The 24,640-nt window shown below is 34.7% G+C and overlaps 1 protein-coding gene across 2 annotated transcripts; it reads right to left on the bottom strand.

Moving 5' to 3' along the window:
• Positions 1–331: 331 nt before the first annotated feature.
• Positions 332–19,412, bottom strand: LOC127833396 (uncharacterized). 2 transcript variants are annotated; one of them, XM_052358629.1, is made up of 8 exons: positions 19,070–19,412; positions 18,671–18,793; positions 17,650–17,844; positions 17,220–17,309; positions 16,270–16,582; positions 15,252–15,534; positions 14,688–14,924; positions 332–574 (listed from the first exon to the last, which is right to left on the bottom strand). In XM_052358629.1, the coding sequence occupies exons 1-8, from the start codon at positions 19,255–19,257 to the stop codon at positions 552–554; spliced, it is 1,452 nt and encodes a 483-aa protein (XP_052214589.1). In that variant the 5' UTR covers positions 19,258–19,412; the 3' UTR covers positions 332–551. The 2 variants fall into 2 exon arrangements, with proteins under 2 accessions (XP_052214589.1, XP_052214596.1); XM_052358636.1 differs by lacking the exon at positions 332–574 and adding an exon at positions 7,095–7,476.
• Positions 19,413–24,640: the final 5,228 nt, after the last annotated feature.

Genomic DNA, 24,640 nt, shown 5'->3' with positions numbered 1-24,640 from the left:
CGGTTTTAGTTGTACAGTTTCAACTCTCCGGTTTCACCTTGTTTATTAGGTATAAATGCAAATATGTCACAAACAAACAAGTTTAGTATTAATATAATCAGTTTTTATTTTAAGTCGGTGCAATGTTATTATGTAACAGTGTAACATTAGCTATGAGTAGCTATCAAGAGACATACGGCAACTTAAATGATTTTTTTTCCTTTCCATAGAGCGTCTCGTGTTTAGTCAGCTAGAAACTAATCGACAGAGAGAAAATAAGCAGTTTTGAATGTTAAATTAGCGTGTTTTCAGGTTCAAATCTTCTAATTACACCTCCATTGCTAGGTTTCCAGATGACTCAATATGGAACGCTCTATGGAAGATAGAACAAAAATCATAAAGTTGCCGTATGAAGTTCCCGTAGAAATCTAAACCTCTCTATTATCTGAAATGGTGGCTCCTTTTGAAGCACGCAAACGGCATCCCAGAAATATAAAAGCAGACTCGGGTTGACTTCGATTGGGTCTGTTCTTCATGAGTGGTCATGGAGAGTGCAACACCACTCGCGCCCCCTAGCACTGGCTTATGCGGTTTTCTATTATAACAATAATGTGTAAACTGTATGATCTCAAAGGACCAGAAAATATAATAACACTGAATAGAAGTATGGGTTGACTTTTTACTTCCGCCACACAATTAAGCACTTAACGACTGCTGTTGTTATAGACTGATAGTTAATCTAATCTAAAAAGTAAAACCATTCTTTAATTTGTAAATAAAATTAATTTAAAATATTGCCTAAATATAAACATAGTAGCTCCGCTGAGGGCAGATATTCCAGAGCTCAAAATCTGGTGAAACCTTGTAGATATTGTTTTTATTAAAGTTTTATTACAAAAGCAAGATTTCAGCAGTACACATGAATGATTCGATGCATGTAAGAATTGATATTAACTTAAACATTTGTTATTTAATAACTGCTATATTTATAAACTTGTATTTTAAAGCCTGCTTTATATGCCCCCAAAGGGTGGCATATAGTTTTTGAACTGTCCGTCAGTCCGTCTGTCTGTCTGTCCGTCAGTCAGTCCGTCCGTCCGTCCGTCCGAAAACTTTTACATTTGTCATAATGTTTGCAATATTTAATATAGCAACTTGTTATTTGGCATGCATGTGTATCTCATGGAGCTGCACATTTTGAGTGGTGAAAGGTCAAGGTCATCCTTCAAGGTCAAAGGTCAAATATATGGCTTCAAAGCGGCGCAGAAGGGGGCAATGTGTTTCTGACAAACAAATCTCTTGTTAATGCCTTTTTCAGTAAAAAAAATTTGGCTCAATTATGTCGAATTGGAAACGCTATCGTTCGAATGTAGCAGCTGTTCATGCCTAAGCAGAAAGTAGTAGTGATGAAGACGAACATCGGGAAAATCATGAGGTGTCTCATTTAGATCATTCCGCCAACGACAGCTTGTCTAATCATCCTCAAACGAGAACTTGTCTGGTCTGTCTTCCAATGACAGCTTTGGCAATAATAGAAATGAGGATAATTTTTTTGACTATTCCGTTTCTGAAACAATTCAGTCTTCAGATTCCTCTTTGACCGAGTCCAGTTTATCTGAGGATGAAAGTGAACATTAAAGGCAATATTTGGCATCATCGGCAGCAAACCATAATCTGAGTAAAGTTTGTGTAGATAAATTGCTAATAATTTTACAGCCACATTGTAATGGCCTCCCAAAAGATGCAAGAACTCTGCGTAATACTACAAAATCAATAGACGTCGGTGAAAAAAAGTGGTGGAAAATAGTATATATATTTTGGAATTAAAACGGATCTTCTGAAAATATTAAAACTTAAATCATTTTCTTTAGAAGAGAACACTGTAAAATTCAATTTTAATATCGATGGAATACCGTTGTTCAAGTCAACAAGTGCACAGTTTTGGCCTATTCTTTGCAGTGTGAAAAGTTACACATCATTCATGATCTGTATTTTCTATGGATAAGGAAAGCCAAATTCACTAGAAGAGTTCTTGTCTGATTTCTTAACAAAATTAAGTGAACTAACCCAGGACGGAATAAGTTTAGAAAATACATTGATAAAGGTTGACGCAATGCTTTTATATGTGATGCTCCAGCTCTTGCATTTCTGAAAGCTATTAAGGGCCACACTGGTTACGATGCCTGTGAAAGATGCACCATACATTGCTACTACTCAGAAAACCATGTCATTCTTGTTAACTTAGAACCGATGAAGCCTTCAATGCAAATATGTAAATGGGCACCAAATAGGAGAAACGCCTTTAGTTACGTACGGGATCAATTGTGTAATATATTTTGCTCTTGATTACATGCATATGGTATGTTAAGGCGTGATAAAACGTATTCTTGGATTTATCAAGCAGGGACCAACTAATTGCAGGCTATCTTCACAACAATTTACCCAAATTTCAACAAATCTACTAGCGTATTCTGGCAAACTGCCATCTGAGTTTGCTCGTCAACCTAGAACATTACATGATCTTGAGCGTTGGAAGGCGACAGAATTTCGGTAATTTTTGTTGTATACGGTCCAATGGTCGTCAAGAAGGTATTAACAAAAGATATGTATTTACACTGCCTGTGTTTATCCGTCAGTGTGATATTTGCGCTTTCCCTAATGAAAATCATTTGCACTCAGTGAAAAACCTTGTTAAAGATGGTAATAATCCAATAGTTCAAGTAGCTAAAAGGATCCAAGAGAGGAGTTATACAGCTAATGTCACAATTAAACAGAAATTTACATTAAATGTTATTTCCACAAAAGAAAAAAACAACTGTGTCCTACTTCAAGATGGAACATACGCCTTTGTGAAAGAAACAATTGACCAAAAAACACTGATATGTCAAATTCTGAAACCAGAACAGGCAGAGAACTTTTTCACCAAGCCTTGTGAGTCAAAGCTTTTCAACATTGCTTTCATGAAGAACAATATGCGCCTGAAAAGGAAACGGGTTGCTGATGGTGAACTGTATAAAAAGCATGGGAGGTTTCCAATTGAAAGGAGACTTGTCCTCGTATCCATGCTACATACAGTTGAGCACTGAGCAAAAGGAAATAATTGAGTCTGCATCTTGATAGCAACTTATGAGCATGCTGCATGGTGATTGAATGATTCAATAAATTATGATCTTTTTATGCCCCCAATAGGGTGGCATATAGCACTTGAACTGTCCGTCCGTCCGTTCGTCAGTCTGTCTGTCTTGGTATATTATCTATTTTATCGATGTGCATTGACAGAATAATAATGACTAACAACGAAAAAATGAGGCTAGTTGGGAATGATAGTAGCAATTAACTCCCAAAGGGTTTTCAATTTAACATCACCAAGCATGTAATAAAGCCAATTAACAATTTGTTTAATGTGTAAGTTGAATATTCAAATTGGCCTCATATTTGGCATCGGAAAATCGTATGAGCAGTAGATCTGAGATTATTACTTCTGTCTTCAGCCCAATAATAAGGGAAATTTGAATCTGATAAGCATTACCTAGTCTTGTGTGTTTAGCCTGGTTAGTGCTTTTCAGTGCATGTTAAAAAGATAATGTACTTTGTTCAGATTAAGCTCTGATTTGTAGTTATATTTTTGAGCACTTGATATTACGATTATGATTTCTGTGACAGTTATTCATAGTAACAGTTGCTTTTATATGGTTATGGACGTTCAATATTTCTGCAATACACATGCACATTTGTAAATGTGATAATTATCTACATACAATTTCAATACAATTAAGCATATCAAACATAATTATTATCAATTAATTAGTTGTTTTTTTTTTTGCAAAAATTATGCTTTGCCAACATGCAGACTAACCATTTATTCCCATAGTCAGCTTTTTCATTTGAGTACATATTTAACATAAACATACACGATATGAAACGTTCAATATGAAACACAAGCATTTCCTCACCATTTCGGTCTTTGTGTACATTTTGGCGGAGTGATGATATCTGCGAAAATGGGTATAAATATAGTTCTCATAATTGTTATTAAATATGTCGATAAATTAGCAATATATGCAGTTTTTAAATGTAATTACTTTAAAATATTATGCCTGGGTCCTAGATATATTTCCATGAAAGCGCGTACAATTACTTTGATGTGTATTGCCAAGATTCCTGGCATTGAGCCCGTTGCAGAGATGTATGTTGAGGCAAGAACGACAACTCTGCTAGGAGAATGGAAGAGCCACTGTTAATCAGTGTGAGTGTTATGTTTGTGGTGATTGATGGGTAAATACTGGGAACTCGGAATAAAAGGCCTAGTTTAAAACCTCTATAGTTGATCCCCACCCCGCGACCCCAAAAACCAAAAATAGGTGTTGTAAAACTTGTATTATTAGATTCATTATTATTATTGCAAATCATAAATCATCGTACAAAACGATTTCAAAATTTGTTTTCTCAGTTTATTGGCGTCGCACTGAAAAGCGGCGACTCGTATGTAATACGTTTTTTTTTCGCTTATGGGAGGAGAATTTATTTTACGGATCAATTTATATATTTTTGTTGTCAGAATATCTTGCAAAGTGGTGATTTTTTGTGTGAATTAGTGTAAATAGGTACTGCATTTGTGCCTATTACATTAACTACAACATTTATTGCCAATAATGCAAAGCTAATTCTTTTAACTAATAACTGATCACAGGGACTGGGCAATAATAAAAGATCGCAGGGGCTGTGCAAATACGCGAACCGGTGAAACCTTCTGGTTTGGTATTAAAAAAACATAATCAAAATATATTTATTTTGTGGTTTTTCTAACAATAGCGCAGACTTTTGCTGTTCGAGTTTTGGTTAACGCGTATTTTCTTCAATTTTACAAGACGACAGGGATTACACGGTTTATTGCTTTATTGATAACCGTTACACTACAGTAACTTATTAATATCTTAAGTAGACGGTGATTTTTTAAGCGTTTCCGTAGTGTAGTGGTTACACGCTCGCTTCACATGTGAGAGGCCCAAGGTTCGAGCCCCAGTTGAATAAAAATTATTTTATTTGCGTTCTATGTTAACTTTTGGTTTTGATGTAGACATTTTAGTTTAAATAAATATGCTATTTTATTGTAACCATTTTTTGTTTTTATTATGCCAATGAAATATGTTTGAGAGGGTGGGGAGGGGGTTCGTAAACACATTAAAACAGTGTTTTCATATCAATGAGTACTCAACTACTATCGTAAATGAGCAACGTAAGTATAAGTTCAGAATCATCTCCCCTTGAAGTTGAGCAAAAGATTTTTTAAACCTACACAGTTCTGTTCCATTAATTAAAACTGCACACGGATGCCAGTAAAAAAGGAAACCAATGTAAATAAAAAGAACTATGACATATTTGGGGGTTACAACACAAAATCATATATAATGGTTATTTGGGGGTTATAACACAACATCATAGAAAATGGTTATTTAGGGGTTATAACACAAAATCATAGATAATGGTTATACCATTATTTTTGTTTAAAATAATCGGCCAATATATTAATATTTACAGTAGAAAAAAATTCTTTCCATGTAACTTCATTGAGTGCCTTTTCCACTGAAATTCCCGACGCCCTTTGATGCTTTGCATCAATACTTATCTTGTACATAGATATAATTTAACACCACCATAACAGGGGGACATGCGTATACGGGAGCTTACCGCGTTTAAGTGAGGTTAGTTGGAACTAAACTTCAAAGATGGCGTCGTTTCTTAGGTTATCTTGAAGGAATAGGGGATATTTTCACCCGGTTAGCCTCTTTGTATTTATAATTATTTTAAATGAATACGTCCTTTCGGCTGTCCGGGGTTTGTGCTTCCCTCGTTTTTTTTCAAGATCGTAGACGTCGGGATAAAAAAAGTTATTGAAGGAAACCGTCCACAAATCTGTTGTCTCCTTACGTGACGTTCGAGAAATGGGATGTACAAACATCATTTTCTCTTATAATACACAGTATTGACGCACGTGTACGGTAAAATATAACTAAATTCATGATTATTTCATTTTCCCGACGCCGTTTTATCTCTTATAACTAATTTATTGCCAAAAACTATTGGTTTAACCCCTCTTTTGGAACTTACTTCCTTTTAAGACATTTTGGTACATGACTTCCAAATGACCAACAGCTCTTTTATATGTGAAAGAGATTGACACGAAATACCTACCCATCTATAATAAAGTTTATATGTGTACTTCAATATTATAGTTTTTAAGCATTTTATGTTGCAATATAAGTGTTTTCTTTATCATTTTACTGTACACTTATAAAAATGCTGTACAAAAAAACTGCCGACCAACTGAATAAATTCACCGATTTTAAAGAAGATTGGTTGTTGGGTGGCTGATGTACGAGATAATAGAATGTTTATCAGATCTTTCAGTAATATTTAAATCAATTAAATGTATTTTATGACGTGTCTACCTTATTCTGGTATGAAATTTTCTTTAACCATTGTTTTACTGTCTTTTCAGATGATGAAGGTTAAAGAACGATAATATGTGCATCTTATTGTTGCAGTATATGTTATTAGGAATTTAACATTAGCGGAGGACTAGGATACATGTGTACCATGCCCCATTCATGGACCACATGAGTTAAAATGTAGAATATGCAAGAAAGAGTTCTTCAACTGAGCCGGACTAAAACAGCAAATTAAACAAACGAACCAAACAAAAACATGTACAGCTAATGTATTTAGTATTTTTTGTTTTGTTTTATTATTTCTACATATACAAGTCTGACATATAATTGCCATGAGTGCTAGTTAATTACACGTTTTGTTCCGGATAAGTCATGATGCTAGTTTCTCACTTTTTTTAAGAAAACAAACCATTATCTGCGTTACGTCATTTCTTCCTACGATGTCTCTGCACACATTTTCAATTGTATTCAGCACTTACATACATGCTAAAAAAAGATTTGGGTCGGAATGAATTCGTTATGCATTTGACACATTAACATTACTTACGATTAGAAGGCAATGTAAAGAACAAACGAAATAATCTTTCTACGGGAACCAATACTTTATTCCCTCAATACAACAGTCTTAAATAATATGTATTCACATAGGTATAAAAGAGAGAAAAAAACATGTATATATTGATCACTTCTACTGAAATCATATCGTGTATTGCATTTGAACAAATCTTTCCATCAACTATACATTCACTTTTTGCGAATGTAATATTGTGAACAACTCAAAACTGGTTTAAAAGAAGGTCGTCCAAAATGTGTCACTTCAAAGTCACATTCATGTATCAGTATCGTTATGGCAAAACGCGTCAAGTGTCATTGTATTAAATAAACAGTTCATATTTAAGTTTGCATAAAAACATCCACCGATATGCATCTTCTAAACAGGTGTCAGGTATTCCAAATTGCTTCATGTATTCCGAATCGCAATTGGCCATCACGTGACCCGCTGCCTTTACGGCACTGATAATTCTGGAAGACCACAGCGTTCAAAGATCTTTCAATAAACAAAGATTGGAAACATGAATAGATATTTTAAATCGTTAAAAAATAACTTTAAATAATACACGCCAGATTTCTAACATATGTGTCTCTGCAACAATATTCAGTGACAACACGTATTGTTTACGGCCGAAATTGCTGTATTTTTTTTAAATTCTCCTTTCAGTTATGCCTTTGCATAAAACACAATTATTTCTTAATTGAAATGTATGATTCGAAGATAATTATAAAGGTTATATCCGCATATAATGTCTGAAGTAAACTTTGTGATTTTTAGCGTTAATAATTCCCGAGATACTAATAAGCGAAATTTTAAAAGATTTATGGCCGATATATACAATTTATTTGAAAATCAGATATCTGCCTTTGTTTAAAATATTATTTCTTTATAAAAAAATTTATAGTTCCTGATATACTCATTAAGATACTTTATAAGATTCAATACCGAAACATATTTTTTATTTAATAGTACATATCTTTGTTTTTTTCTAAAGATGTGTTATTTCGTTATTAATATTTCTTATTTAAGTGTTATCTTTAAGGTAATGTAAAATCTATAGCCGAAATAAAATTTGTGATTAAAACTAAAATTGGTCCGAAAATATTCATAAGCGAACTCTGTAAGATTTCGTTAAAATTTCATTTTATTAAATAGTATATGGTTAATTCTAAAACTTTAGTGTTTTTGTATTCATCTCTTTTACTAAAATTCGCTTTCAAGCTTAGCCGGAAATTAATTTTGTGATTTTAAATGAACTAGTCCAGGGGTTTTGTTTATTGAAAAGTGAATATCTGCTTTTGCTTATAACATTATTTTATATTTCATAATTTACATACCATTTTAATGTTAGAATTAAAGTATGTAGCCTGAACAAACTGTCTGTCTTGTTCTCAATATTTACTTAACTGATTGCTTTCTTTACTTAATTTTCTTAATAAAATCTAAAAATACGATACAAACACTCAAAATGACACAAATATAGCCATACGTAAACTTAATTAGTCCCAATAATGTTCGCTACATTCCGTAAACGTATTATTTTCTTTCGTAAATTTTCACTATCAAGTTTAGATTTAAAATTAACTATTAAAACACAAACGCAATAAGTGATGTTTTTCGTCGTTAATTAAGTGTGTGTGTACGTCAGAGTTTATTTACAGGTCATCGCCGAGTCTTCACGACTACCTTATTTGCTGACTTCCGTTAATTAAGGATTGTCGATTTAAGCAATATAATAGTAAAAGAACCCACATATGCGATCGCGGAACGAAAGCATTCCCTCAGCGGGAAACGATTTCCCAATGGTGGATTAAAAGTATTATTTGGTATGTCTGCGACACCATTATGTCTTCACACGTGTAGATGCCGTTATTAAGATAAGATACCATGTTTCACCTTCTAATTATATGTCAAATGACCATCAAAGCCTAATTCATGCTGAGTTTAATCAGAGACGTAGCTCTGATTTTATGACTATAAAACAATGCAGATGAACCTGATAAAATATGAATTTGAATAATACGAACAATTATATGATTATCGTATCGATAACGGAAACTTTCTTAATGTTCAAATATATTTTATAAAATCGCGTCCTATCGTTTTATTGGCCTGGGGCGAAGCCCTAAGGCCATAGTAATGATACAAATTTCTGAGACATTTAAAATTGGCTGGCTGCCAAAACAACCACGAATGAATGAATTCCTAAAAGTCCGAATTACCACTTGGCGGTCATTCATGCGCAATCAAAGAAGAGGGACCTATACAAACAAATAGGTCCATGCAAAGAAGTTCTCAATAATCCGCATTGTAAAAACAGCACATCACTATATAACATGACAGTGTCATAAAACGTGTAAAAATATTATTGAAGCAAAATTGCTAAGCATTGGGTAAGACATAGTTTTTATTATTGTTTGCATATTCATGCGAGAATAATTCCTCACTTGACGGTCTAGGCCGAAAATATACGAGTGTCTACGGAGACAATAAGAATAATTTTTCTGATACATTTTTAAAGGTATAAGCACTCTAATGAACTTCGTGCAATATCGCCTTCTTTCGTACATATCCGTAACTCCGAACTTTATCCGGGAATGTGCGGAAAACTACGAATTTTCTATAAATACGCTATGAAATACTAAATGTAGGACCCGCTAAATACAATGACAACAAATATGGCCGACATTGTACCTGACAGATTGGGTCGTTTTAAGAAAAAGCAATTTGCTATATTGAAAGAGAAAGATTAATAAAAGTGTTATTATTGTTCATATTAATGTGACTGGAGTAAAAGGCTCTATAAAGGTGAAGATCCGTAATTATTTACCGATTTTTAAATATTTTTTCCGTATTTTATATATAAAGGTTATCAAAAAACAATATGTATATGCTATTGGACATTACCATAAAAATATGAGCAATACAACTTGTTTTGAGCTCAAAATACAGTGTCCTCCAAGTCAATCGTGTTTACAAACAATCAGTTTATTTACATCGCTGTTTACTCGGAAAAGTGAAAGTGACTCCGGTCACCAATATATATCGTTGATTTTCAACGTTTTCCGGTATCACTCACAAATTATGTCTCTTCTAATAATGGTCAAAACGTTTGTAGTGATCTTATTAGTTACTTTTTGCTGGTAAAAAGTTGTTTTAAATAGAATTAAAAGTGAATGTTCTTTTGGCTATTTTTAGCATACGTCACCGCTTTGGGGCTACACATCACGTTAGTTGCAAAGTTGTAAACATTTCTTCCAATTATGAAACGGGTATATGTTCAATTCTTCTTGACAACGTTGCACCTCAGCTGTGTTATTAGCATTTTTTATGCAAGAGTAATTGAAATCCGGTAAAAATTATGCAAGTTTATATGCATAATAATTGGATTTGTCACATTTATAGGGCCTTTAATGATAAACGTCAACTAACGCATGGCAGTGTTGATATTTATGAAGAAAATGATTCCTGTAAAAACGAATGTCAAACGCTTGAAAATTTTGACCACTGTGAAGAATAACGTTTAGAACCCGTGTCACTTACAAAATATAATATTGTTGGTGAGCAGTAAAAGGGGATAAAGTGGATTTATGCTTGTGTGATGACTGTTGCCATGTGAACGGGTTATCGTACGGTAATACCAATCACGTAAAGAAGAGTCTTCAATTGTTCAGGAAAGGTATGCCTGGTTTTGCTATCAACACAAAGCTCGGAACAGGAAGGTACAAGGATTATGCAATATTTTTTTTCAAATACAACAGTTTCATTATTCATAACTGGAGTAAAGTAGATTTTGTAGGAAAAGTGCACCCTGTCAGTGATTTTTACCACATAATCAGGCTCATATTTGCTTTCATTTTGAAAAAGAAAATATGCCATGTAAGGAAAAAGTTGTGTTGTAAATGCATGGAAATCAAGGAAAGCATATTTGAATTTTATGACCAAGTAATGATGTTTTCCTCAAACAAACAACAAAAAAGTATATATATGTCCCAAATACTAAAATTACTATTCTGAAAATGATATGCCAATGACTGCTACTTGTGTGATCACCTTAATTATGTATTATGGTTATTCAAATTAAAATGCTGCATATTTATTATCTTTTCAGCAATGATCAGCAACATTGGTGGTCCAGGAACGGTTAATTACTTTTTGTCAACACTGTATGTTCCAATGATCAATTGAACTTAAAGAAAATGGAAATACATGCGGGAAGGACGTACATTCATCAAGTTTCAACTATCTCCTTTATAGCAGACAGGCTTATAAGATGGAAACGAAGTAGGTATTTCACTGCTTTATGTGATTGTTAATGTAAAACCAATGTTTTAAGTAATAAATAAAATGTAACGTTAATAGTCAGTTTCATATCCAGTAGGGATAATACATGTATTTGGTATTAACATTTGGATGAAGAATGTATATATGTGGTGTTTACACTTACTTATTTATACAGTTTAAAATGGTGCATCATATAAAATACTAGTAATGACATGCTATGTCGTGAATGTCTGAATAAATAAAAACGATGACGCATATCATATAAATGGATTATGTCACACTTCTCATGAAACACTAATGTATGTTGTTACTCCTATACAAGTGCTTGTGTATTTGACATCTGTATATGATTGTTGTGTTAAATAACATGAAGAAAATGTTGTCAATTTATAGAAACAACTATGAGAAGGCTTATTGAAGCAAAATGAATAAGAAAAGACCAAATATTTTTATTTCAATAAATAAAAATGGTTAAAATTATCCAAACTCAATTTGCAATTATGCATAATTTTGTTCGACTGAAACGTATTGAAGTTCTTATGAACCTGCCTGAATATAACTACATGTACTAGTCAAATATCAACTGCAAAGGAACTATTGTGTTATCTTTTCAGTGATACATTGTATGCTGATTATACCTGTGCAGGAGGAAAATGAAACCAGACAGATTATGGACTGAAATTCAACCCGTAAAAAAAGCTAGGAACGTGCAGTCACTGAGTGTTCTTGTTTACAGTCATGTGTTCAATGCTGCAACAACATAAATATTATAGCTGGCTCTGGACTCAACCTTGTGCATCTTAAAATGATCTTTGAACGCGATGATCTCAAGAACATTTTTATAATGAATAACTCTGACGGTCAGCCCAGGGTCACCAATGCCAAGCGTCTATTGGAGACACTTATTCCAACCTGTCGAAGTTCTTCAAAGAACTACCATTACAATCAAGTATATGTTTGTCATAATAAGTTTAATGTTTAATATCACTAGTATCTCTAGTCATTGATAAATTGATAAATCTATTTTCCTTTAAACGTGTTTGATTGAATGATTAAATGTGCCTTGTTACTTAATTATTAATGTTCTTATTTCCCTGTAACATTTTCAAGTCTTATTTATAGAAGAACGCATTTCACGTGCAATTTCAAACAAGGTTAGCAAATCTTACTGCACTTAGTAGGTTCCATCTCACACATGATATATGAGATGTATGTATGTTTATATGTTAATGAGTTTATTATAGGCTTTTCTTCTTTTTTTATCTATTTATAATAATTTTTGAACATTTAGCTCATCTTTATGCTCACATATAAAAATCTCAAATTCAGTATGGCGTTTCTTGAAAAGGGGGGTAACCTTGATTGTAAAGCGGGAACTTTTCGTTTTCACTGGTGACCCCCATTTTTAGCTTATTATTATAAAGCCTATTATATATGAAATATATAGTGGAGCTATCCTACTCACCCCGGCGTCGGCGTGAGCGTGCAAATGTTAAAGTTTGCGTACCACCCCAAATATTTCCTTTGTGCCTTGACATATTGCTTAAATATTTTGCATACTTCTTAACCAACATGACCCCAACCTATAAACAAGAGCAGACAACTGTATCAAGCATTTTGTAAGAATTATGGCCCTTTGTTCACTTAGAATATGCATATTATTAATGTTAAAGTTTGCGTACCACCCCAAATATTTTCTATGTCCTTTGACATATTGTTGTAATATTTTGCATACTTCTTTACCAACATGACCCCAACCTTTAAACAAGAGCAGACAACTGTATCAAGCATTTTGTATGAATTATGGCCCCTTTTTCACTCAGAATATGCATATTATTAATGTTAAAGTTTGCGTACCACTCCAAATATTTCCTATGTCCCTTGACATATTGCTTTTATTATTTTGCATACTTCTTTACCAACATGACCCCAACCTTTAAACAAGAGCAGTCAAATGTATCAAGCATTTTGTAAGAATTATGGCCCTTTTTTAACTTAGAATATGCATATTATTGATAAATCTATGTTAAAGTTTGCCTACCACCTCAATTATTTTCAATGTCGCTTGACCTATTGCTTTCATATTTTGCAAACTTCTTAACCAACATGACCCCAATCTATAAACAAAAGCAGACAGCTATATCAAGCATTTTGTAAGAATTATGGTCCTTTTTCCATTTAGAATATGCATATTATTGATAAATCTATATTTGCGTACCACCTTAAATATTTTCAATATCCCTTGACATATTGCTTTCATATTTTGCAAACTTTTTTACCAACATGACCCCAATCTATAAACAAGAGCAGACAACTGTATCAAGGATTTTGTAAGAAATATGGCCCTTTTTTGTCTAAGTAACTGAATATTTCCTTAAATGTTGTGTTTATATCCACTTGACTTCCAAAGTATCAAAGCTATTGCTTTCAAACTATAAATATTTTCATACTCCATGAGGGTACTGTACCTGGCAAGTTAAATTGTACCTTGACCTTTGAATGACATTGACTCTCAAGGTCACAAGAATAAATTTTAGTAAAATTGCCATAACTTCTTTATGTATGATAAGATTTTATTCATAGTTTGACAATTCAACACTTACCTGAATACCACAATGGACTCCACCCAAACAAAACAATACCCTACGCCCCAACCCAGAATCCCTGCATCCCCCGCCCACCCCCAAAAAATATTGTTTTCCTTTTATATTTTTGAAAGATTGTCTAATAAATGACCCCACTCCACATTATACCCCCGTTCAATCCCCCCCCCCTACCCAACCCCGAAAAAATATTTTTTTCTTTGAAACATTGTTAAAAAAATATTTATTTACTTTATTTTTGAAGGACCATCCAAACATCCCATCCAAGCTGTTGCTATCAAACTTATCTTATTAGTTTGTTTTATGTCTTTACAAATATTCAATAGATTGTTGAAAATATACCTGAACTATTACCTTGACCTTATTAAATAATTTGAACAATGTCCCCATGATGGAATATGTTATACTGTCAAGAACTCGAATAGTCGAGCGCGCTGTCCTCTGTCAGCTTTTGTTTTCTTTACTTTTCATTCAAGCATACATTGTAGATGATTTCTATGTTCGAAGATTGTAATTTCCTTTTGCCATGTTTTGAATGCCCCCTTTCGAAGAAAAGAGAGCATATAGTGATCGGACAGTCCGTCTGTCCAACTGTCCGTCTTTCCGTCACACTTGGCGTTTAGGTTTCGACAAATGCTCATAACTTCATATTTGGTATGCATGGTTATACAATAAGTAATGAAGATTTTTCCTGTTTTTTTAGGAGTTAGACAAGGAGAATCAGTATCACCTTTCATATTTTCTATTTATTTGAACGACCTAGAAGAACATTAGAAATTAAAAAGACTTTTTGACAACTCTTATCAGTGATACACTTACTCATAATTGAGCCGATTCCTAGATGGGCATCTGTCACAACTTCCTCAACTGCAATGTTATTGTCAGTCAGTTCCTGGATGGCCTGTTCGAATCCAACTTTCTCCATGTTTGTTGATTTTCGGTCCGTTGATCTTTTGTCCAGTGTTCTTAAGGTTAAAATTTTTTTGCTGTCATATTCCATCATGGTGTATGAACAATACTGAGCAGAATGGCCTGGAGAATCATTCCGTCCGTCTCCTAAATTAAAAAAAATGTTGTACTGATGTTATTCCACAATATATAATTTATCAACACAAAAACCTTAAAATTTCAAATAGAATAAACAATAATGTTATCAATGATCAAACACTTAAAAATTCAAGCATTCTTAAATTTCAAGAAACGCCAAAACAATGCAAATGTTGTGAATAATATAAAATATATTTAATGAAAGTTAAGTTCATAATGGAAAAGATACCAAGAAAACTAAACGCTGATATCCTATTAGTTAATTTGCCCTTCCTCTGAACAGGGTAGAAACACATCAAAGCGCTATTTTTAACATATGATAATCAACTTTCTTACCCATTACAATCAACTTGTGGCCTTCAAAGCTGCTTAGAACCTCTCTCTGCTGCTTCTCCCAATATTCGTCAACAGTAGAAATCAGGTATGTGCGCTGTATTTTGTGAAATGATGTGCTGGACATTATTTTAAAGTTCATATGCTTTGCCCATAAAGCAAGCTTTCCAAAGTTATTACCGGATGTTAAGGTTGATAGTGCAAACATCAGGTCTCCACCATGTAGCCTCCGGTTCAACACAGGCTGAGCACACCAGCGGTTTAGTATATGGCCACCGCCACACACCTGAGAAAAATTGTCATTACATTATAACACAAAATAACACAGCTGGTGTAAAAGAAATTGCACATTAAAGGAACATTTTTTAGGAGATACAATCTATATTCAGCTGAAGTTATAGATTTATGACAAGGGCAGTTAGTAAAATACCAATGCCCCCAAATGGGCTGTCAGTTGTAGTGGCAGCAATTGTGTGAATGTTAGAAACCATTTTACTGCTCCAGGTCACCTTGACCTTTGACCTAGTGACCTGAAAACCAATAGGGGTCATCTGCCAGTTCATAATAAATGTACCTATAAAGTTTCATGATTCTAGAACTAGGACTAAGCGTTCTTGAGCTATCATCCGGAAACCATTTGACTGTTTCGAGGCACTGTGACCTTTACCTACGACCTAGTGAACTGAACATCAATAGGGGTCATATGCCAGCAATGATCAATGTTCCTATGAACTTTCATGATCCTAGGCCTAAGCATTCTTGAGTTATCATCCGGAAACCATTTGGTGGACAGACCAAATAACGGACAAACATGTGCAAAACAATACATCTCTTCTTATTTGAAGGGGGGGGGGGGCATAACAAGTCTGATTTCTGAATAGTTACAGGGACTCACTTTTTTTGCTGTACAGATGCATATAGCTTTGAAGGTTGTAATAAATTTACAACATGTAGCTAGCAATGACTTTTTTCCTTTTATATCTGTAATCCTTCTTTAATGCATGATTGATTTTTATCTTACCCATTTGAGATACAACGCTGATCCAATGAAATAATCTGTGACACAGATATTGGTTGGATCTGTGCATCCTGTCACTGAACAGGACATCACTTTAATACGGGCTAGAGACAAGATTGCCGAGACATATGCAAAACAGACAGCGGAACCTATCAAGTGCACACTGTCTGCCTCAGTCTTTAGCCTTTGAATGCCAGGACAAGGGTCATCATCTGCAGACTCTTCTTCTGCATCAGCATCATCATCACAACCATCTTTTCCAAATGCCTCTTCTTCAAATGCTGCTTCCTCATAGTTTTGGTTAACATCATCTGGTCTGAAAAAAAAATCGGCATTAAACCTAAAAATTCATTTATCATTTTATCGAATCTGGAACTTAAGTTCTGCAGGAAAAGCCTATAAGATAACTAACATATTATACATGTTTGTATACATTTGTTAAATATGTAATGTTTAAGGTTTTACTCAATATTGAATTAGGCAAATACATTCCCTTTATTATACATTTGTTTTCAAAATCTCACAATCAATCTCACTTATTATTTTGAAAGTTTGTCTATATCATTTTAAACATTGATTGAGAAAAGTGTCTGCCAACCAGGAAGCATTGCTTTTACTTCAAACAACTCTGTAAATTCATAATGCAGCTTAAAAAATAATTAATGAAAGGAATATATATTAAACAGGTAATTAGAGGATTAAACTGTACAATTTATGTTATTTTGACTCCTAAATAGCTTTATGATTTGAATATGTGTACTCTGCAAATATATTTAACTATTCAACAGAGAAGCGTAATTAAACATGTAATCATTAAGCAATAAACAGTTTTTAATTTTATGTATCACTAAGTTTTAATTAAGTGTGCCTTTAAAAGGCTGTTTAAATATAACATATTGTATCATTCCCTACAATATATGATATTCAGCAAAAACTAAACTGTTAGAACTTACAAGACAGCTTCAAAGCTGAAACTAGGTTCATAGTCCGAGTCGTTTTCATCTTCATCCTCATCCTCAATATTTGTGACATCGATGGACAGGCTGTTAATAAGAGACACACACTCCAATTTTGTTTTCTGTCACTGTTCGTATATCCAAATCAAAATGCATGTTTGTTTAATTAATTTCGAGTTGATGAATCCAACCTAATGAACTGAATTATAGTTCTGATAACCATGTGTTTACATTTCATTGAGAAAGCTGGTATATGTAGAATTATTTATACTCATGATACAGTACCAGTTACTGGTAACAAGCCTTCTTGAAACAAAACAGAGGCGAATGAGGTATGCAACAGATTTTGAAGAACAACTTTTATCTATGATAATTGTTCACAAAAACACTTTTTTAACAATGATTTACTGTATAACATTTTGCTTACTTAAAAGGGTCTGTGAATGAGGCAAACTTTGGGTTGGATGTTATTCCATGGCCCTTTTTCCGCACTGAAGGAACCGTGGTACAAGTTCCTATCACCTCTGTACCACCGGCATGACTGATGTCAGTTCCAGGTGCTGTCATTGTGGTCTCATAATCTGAGGAGCTTTTGCCTTCTGTGGCAGTTATGGTTGTTACACTGAAATAATTTTTTTTTTAAATACATTTAATGTCCAGTTATTTTCCTATATTATAAGTGTAAACTTTAAAAGGTATACTTTTCAGCTTCAAATAACTTTTGATGATGTTATTATCTTGATAATTAAAAAAATCCAAATTCATTGTGTGTTTTTTTTCGGCTTATATTGGGGCAGAAAAGGGGCCAAAAAGAAGAAATTTTTCCCACATAGAAGTAAACAATTCCCAATATGGAGTTGTTTTTGAGCATTTTTTTTATTGAATAATGGCTGATACAATTACAAAATAACAAACATTTGAATTGTAGATGGAAATTAGATGAAAATTTATAATATATCAAAAAAGCTCATGATTTCCCAAGTCAGGAAACATTTTCCCAATTCAATAGGCCCGGGCTCCATTCCCAAAATAAAGAAAAATCAATGAAATATTAATTTTTAAAAATCTAAATAATTAAAGCAAGAAAAGAGATGTACTTTAAATTAAAAAAAATTAACCGTTAAACAAAAGTTATGATTTATTATTCTGCTTGATTTGATGCACATGCTTTTTTGTTCAATCAAACATTCACAAGGAAATTAACTCTTCCAGTGCGGGAACCAAATTCTGAAGGCCTTTGCAAACAGTTTGGATCCAGATGAGACGCCACAGAATGTGGCGTCTCATCTGGATCCAAACTGTTTGCTATTCTGATAGTATTCTTTGAAAAACAAATCGAAGAAAATGCTTATTTTAGAAATTCAGCAGACAACATTTTAGCAGACGACAAATTTCCCAGTATGCAAAGGGTTAAAATTCATAAGCAATCTAAGTAAGTTTTATCTTGCCTCTCTGCTTCACTGGAAATGGAAGATATTCCAGATACTGGAGGTTCAAAAACAGATGGTCTTGTTTTGAATGGAGTGCTTGTTGTAGCTTTCTGTTCTACTTTCTTCCCACAGCTGGAAATACTGAAAACAAACATTATGACAAACATGAAAATTCTTGCAACACATGTTGTATTGAATAAATGAAAATTGCACACAGTATGCAACAAAATGGTTTGGAAGATTATCATCGTTATTCTTTGTTCGCTGTATATATTCAAACTATCTAATAATATGTAATATATACGTACAAATACATGGAAATAACATTTCTTCACCTAAAACAAGAATAATAGAAAAGTAAACAACACTAGATCTAGTCACTATTTTTATTCGTACTCGTACTCGTAGGCTACTCACTGATCTAAAAGAAAACGGGCGGTTTCCTCGTTCGATCGAAATTTGTGCTGCCTTTGAAAGTCTCTCCACCTTACAACTTCACTTCCAATAGTAATACGGCCAAGATTATACGATGTTTTCGCATCCTTTCTGCGTTTCGATTTTTCTTCAATCGATAGTGTACGCTTTCTCTTTGCAATTGACGCCATTTTTGTTTTGAATGTCTGGCCTCTTCACCTTTGACTTGCTCACGTGATACACAATGTCTTGTGCCGACCAATCAAAATTTGTTGCCGGAAAATCGGCCGGAATCGCTCGGCATGATTTAGTAAACAGCGATGTAAATAAACTGATTGTTTGTAAACACGATGACTTGGAGGACACTGTATTTTGAGCTCAAAACAAGTTGTATTGCTCATATTTTTATGGTAATGTCCAATAGCATATATATATTGTTTTTTAATAACCTTTATAAATAAAATAAGGAAAATATATTTAAAAATCGGTAAATAATTACGGATCGTCACCTTTATAGTGCCTTTAAGCTTAACTCATATTTAATAAATTATCCAACAATTTCAATACTTACCAAATTAAAGTTGTTTGATCAGCTTGTTTTACCAATAGTAAATTATGGGTCAGAGATATGGGGCTTAACCGAATCAATGGCACTTGAAAGAGTTCACCTAAATTTTTGCAAAAAACTACTTGCTTGAAAATTCAAACACAAAATAATTTTGTATATGGGGAACTTGGAAGAACATCCTTGATAACTAAAAGAGCCATAAATGTAATACGGTATTGGTTGAAAATTATACAGGTAGAAAATCATAAGTATGTTAAGTGTTTTTATAGCCACATGTGTGAGAATTTAATAAATAAACCAAATAAACATTCTTGAGCAAAATCTGTATGTAATCTGTTGCAGACCTTAGGCTTTCAATATGCATGGCTGAACCAAGGTGTAGGTGATGAAAAGTGTTTTTTATCCTTGGTGAAGTCTAGATTGAATGATACATTTATCCAAAATTGGATGTCAGAACTTAATGATTCCTCAAGATCAATAATTTACAGGCAGTTTTGTAAATTTGAATTGCAACCTTACTTAAAAAATGTTAGCATAACTAAGTTTAGATCTGGTCTTTGTAGATTAAGGGTTTTATCCCATAGATAAGAAGTAGAATCAGGCAGATGGTACAAACCTGAAGCCATACCATTTCAAGATAGAAAATGTCAAGATTGCAATGTTCTTGATAAATATCATTTTTATTAGAATGTTCTTTATATGATGATATTAGAAAATTGTATATCAATAAATATTACTGGAAAAGACCAGGCACGATCAATTTATTGAAATAATGCAATCGGAAAATATAAGTACCAACAGAAACTTAGCTATGTATGTACATAAAGCATTTAGTCAAAGAAACCTGTATAAATATTATTATGATTAATTATATATAATGCATTACCCAAACTTGACTTCTTTCTCTCTAGTAGATTCGTCTTTGTTGTTATTGATGTTATCGTTTATAGCATTGATTGTTAAACAGATTCTAAATGTTGTAATCTCAAAATAATATGTCCTGGACCTTTTCATGTATTGATACTTTATTTAACAACTTATGGAATTCAATACTGATCACATGTCATGCCTTTTTATATGTTACTATGTTTTGATCATGTATACTCATGGACTGTTTTTCTGTTGTATATATTGAATAAACCATGTGAATATGGACAACGCCTTTCAACCCGCACACAAATTTTGACCACTGTGACCTTGACCTTAAACTTAGGGTCTGCGTTTAGGTTTAAAAATCTGCATTTAGGTTTCGAAAAATGCTTATAACATCTATGTCCCTTGAGATATAACCTTCATATTTGGTATGCATGTCTATATGGACAAGGCCTTTCCATACGCACAAACATTTTGACCCCTGTGACCTTGAACTTAGGGTCCGCGTTTAGGATTCGAAATTTGCGTTGAGGTTTCGAAAATTGCTATAACTTCTATCAAAGCGTTTATAGGGGGCATATGTCATCCTATGGTGACAGCTCTTGTTTGACAATTTAAAAAAAAAAGACTAGTGACTAGAGATTGCAATTTTTCTCGTTTTCGAAGGATGATGACATCACTTGTTTGTTAATTTTTATGCCCCCCCCCCCTTCGAAGAAGAGGGGGTATATTGTTTTGCACAATTCGGTCGGTCTGTCGGTCGGTCCGTCCACCAGATGGTTTCCGGATGATAACTCAAGAACGCTTAGGCCTAGGATCATGAAACTTCATAGGTACATTGATCACGACTGGCAGATGACCCCTCTTGATTTCAGGTCACTAGGTCAAAGGTCAAGGTCATAGTGACTCGAAATAGTAAAAGGGTTTCCGGATGATAACTCAAGGATGCTTACGCCTAGGTTCATGAAACTTCATAGGTACATTGATCATGACTGGCAGATGACCCCTCTTGATTTTCAGGTCACTAGGTCAAAGGTCAAGGTCACAGTGACTCGAAACATTTAAATGGTTTCAGGATGATAACTCAATAATGCTTACGCTTAGGATCATGACACTTCATAGGTACATTGACCATTATTGGCAGATGACCCCTATTGATTTTCAGGTCACTAGGTCAAAGGTCAAGGTCACAGTGACGCGAAACAGTAAAATGGTTTCCGGATGATAACTCAAGAATGCTTACGCCTAGGATCATGAAACTTTATAGGAACATTGATCATGACTGGCAGATGATCCCTATTGATTTCCTGATCACTAGGTCAAAGGTCAAGGATACAGTGACTCGAAACAGTAAAATGGTTTCCAGATAGTAACTCAAGAATGCATAGGCCTAGAATCATGAAACTGCATAGGTACATTGATAATGACTGGCAGATGACCCCATTTGATTTTCAGGTCACTAAGTCAAAGGTCAAGGCCACAGTGACTCGAAATAGTAAATGGTTTCCGGATAATAACTCAAGAATTCTTACGCCTAGGATCATAAAACTTCATAGATACATTGATCATGCCTGGGTCTCATGCCGGTATAGACACGGTGAGTGCCGGCGGTGTTACGGTATACCGGGGCTCTGCCGGGACGCTGCCGGCTTTTACCGGGGCACTACCGGCGACACCCGGGGCTATGCCGGGACGCTGCCGGCTTTCTCCGGGGAATACCGGCGACAACCGGGGCTTCACCTGGATTAACCGTAGCCAGTCCGGGTTGACCGGGACTCTGCCGGGCTGTTGACCGGCTTCAACCGGGGAGGCACCGGGAAATAGTGTGACTGCGTTAAAAAATGTCTACGCTACGAATCATCCCGGTCCTCGCCGGTCGACCGGCGTTAGCAAACCGGGATGGACCGGGGCTCTACCGGCAAAAGTGAGACTTGGGCTTAAGTGGATTTTCTTTTGTATACACAATACAAAGGAAGTATGAGTGTTTTCCTTAGCTGTTAATCATGTAATAGAAAACAAGTTTAGGCTATTGAAAGGTATTTATTTGACGCAAACAAAAACAGTTTTTTTGCGGCCATGTTGTTGTTGTAGATCTTCACCGCCTATGTAGACGAACCTCTACCAGATCTGTAGAGTTGAACAAAAGGTTATCGTTCCCACAACCAGTATCGTGTTGTCCTCCACCGTCTATGTACACTGTAGTATATACACAACTATTGTCTTTTCTTGCAGTCTCTAAGCTTCTGCACTCAACCGCTAGGGTCAATCCGTATAAATTCGGACAAAGGGAGAAATTCAGACAAAACTTCCTAAATGCATTTTACGTCACACTAAACCTAGCCCCAGGCCTTCAGCGCCTACAGCGCTTTGATTATTCATGGACCTGTACAAACATATAGGTCCCCGCACATTCTATACATAGATGGTGACGTCACTACGTTATTGTCAGTAAGACCGGTGTGACACAATGGGTCCCCGCATTGTTCTTCAGTGCCGTCATGGCGGCGCATGCGATTATTCAGGGGCAGTAATCCGGGAGTTATCGATTTCTGGGATTGTCAGCAAAGTGCTGCATGTCAAACTGACAAAAAATATACTGTTAATTTTAACTCGACAATCATAAGTTTTTGTTCGCAGGGAACTATGACATGTTAACTAGTAACAATTGCCCCAGGCAAATTGTTAGTGTCTGATACATAAAACATACATAGTTTAGAATGTAATATTCAGTAAAATTGTAACAAAAGAACATATATTATTTGTTAATCATAAACGAATTTATAAATTAAAACAAAGGATTTCCTCTTAATTGCTAATAATAGAAACTAATGATAACAAATGAATACACTGCATGGTCATATAAAACTGAACTCTCTCTGTCTCTCTCTCTCTGTCTCTCTCTCTCCCTCCCTCCCTCCATCTCCCTGTTTCTCTGTCTCTGTCTCTCTCTGTCTCTCTGTCTCTGTCTCTGTCTCTCTCTCTCTCTCTCTCTCCTCTCTCTCTCTCTCTCTCTCTCTCTCTCTCTCCTCTCCTCTCTCTCTCCCTCTCCTCTCTCCTCTCTCCCTCTCTCTCTCTCCCTCTCTCCTCTCTCTCTCTCTCTCTCCTCTCTCCCTCTCTCCCTCTCTCCCTCTCTCCCTCTCTCCTCTCTCCCTCCCTCCCTCCCTCCCTCCCTCCCTCCCTCCCTCCCTCCTCCCTCCCTCCCTCCTTCCTCTCCCTCTCCCTCTCCCTCTCCCTCTCTCTCTCTCTCTCTCGCTGTTTATATTACACACATTATCATGAAGTTACACGTCATCCAAAAGCTAAGGGTTAGTGTATCACATAGTGTTAGTATGAACGACTTTTAAGTTGTTAGTAACTGTATCACCATTCACCTGAAAATAAAACAATTTTTTTAAAGGCTATTGTCAAGCAATATGGTCCCCTACCAGCTCCACCATTGTTAAAATTCCACCATTTTCACCATTATGGCAACCACAATTTTTGACGTAGGAACAAAATGAAATGACGTGCATAATGTCCATATTACCATCTATCCATGTTGTAAGTTTCATGAAAAAATATTAAGAACTTTTAAAGATATCGCAGGATCCAGAAAACCACCATTTTCAGCAGCATTTCTAGTCTATTTGTTGCCATAGCAACCATAATTTTTGACGTAGGAACTAAATGAAATGACGTGCATAATGTCCATATTGCCATCTATCCATGTTTCAAGTTTCATGAAAAAATATTACGAACTTTTAAAGTTATCACAGGATTCAGAAAAGTGTGACAGACAGACTCACAGACAGACAGACAGACAGACACTCACACAGAGCGCAAACCATAAGTCCCCTCCGGTGAAACCGGTAGGGGACAAAAACAGCATCCTAAATTATTGTACCAGACTTCCAATGCCCTAAAATATTTAAATAATTTCCAATATTCAAAAGAATTGTTAGCCTGTAGATATGCTAAATTTCATCTAAGATCAGGAAGAGCATTAAATATCCCGTCAAAAGAGCATCCCTGGGGAAAGACCTGTTACAACTATCTGCTATGATGTGTTCTCACCTTTGAAATGGTTGTATTTTTCTTCATCAAAGGTGTCCATATAGATATCACAATGGTGTACAACAGCACTCCTTCAAGAT

Source organism: Dreissena polymorpha, chromosome 1 (assembly GCF_020536995.1).
Source record: "Dreissena polymorpha isolate Duluth1 chromosome 1, UMN_Dpol_1.0, whole genome shotgun sequence".
In the NCBI taxonomy this organism is placed as follows: Eukaryota; Metazoa; Mollusca; class Bivalvia; order Myida; family Dreissenidae; genus Dreissena; species Dreissena polymorpha.
The sequence above is the reverse complement of the archived record's forward strand: the minus strand, read 5'-3'. Positions and strand labels throughout refer to the sequence as shown.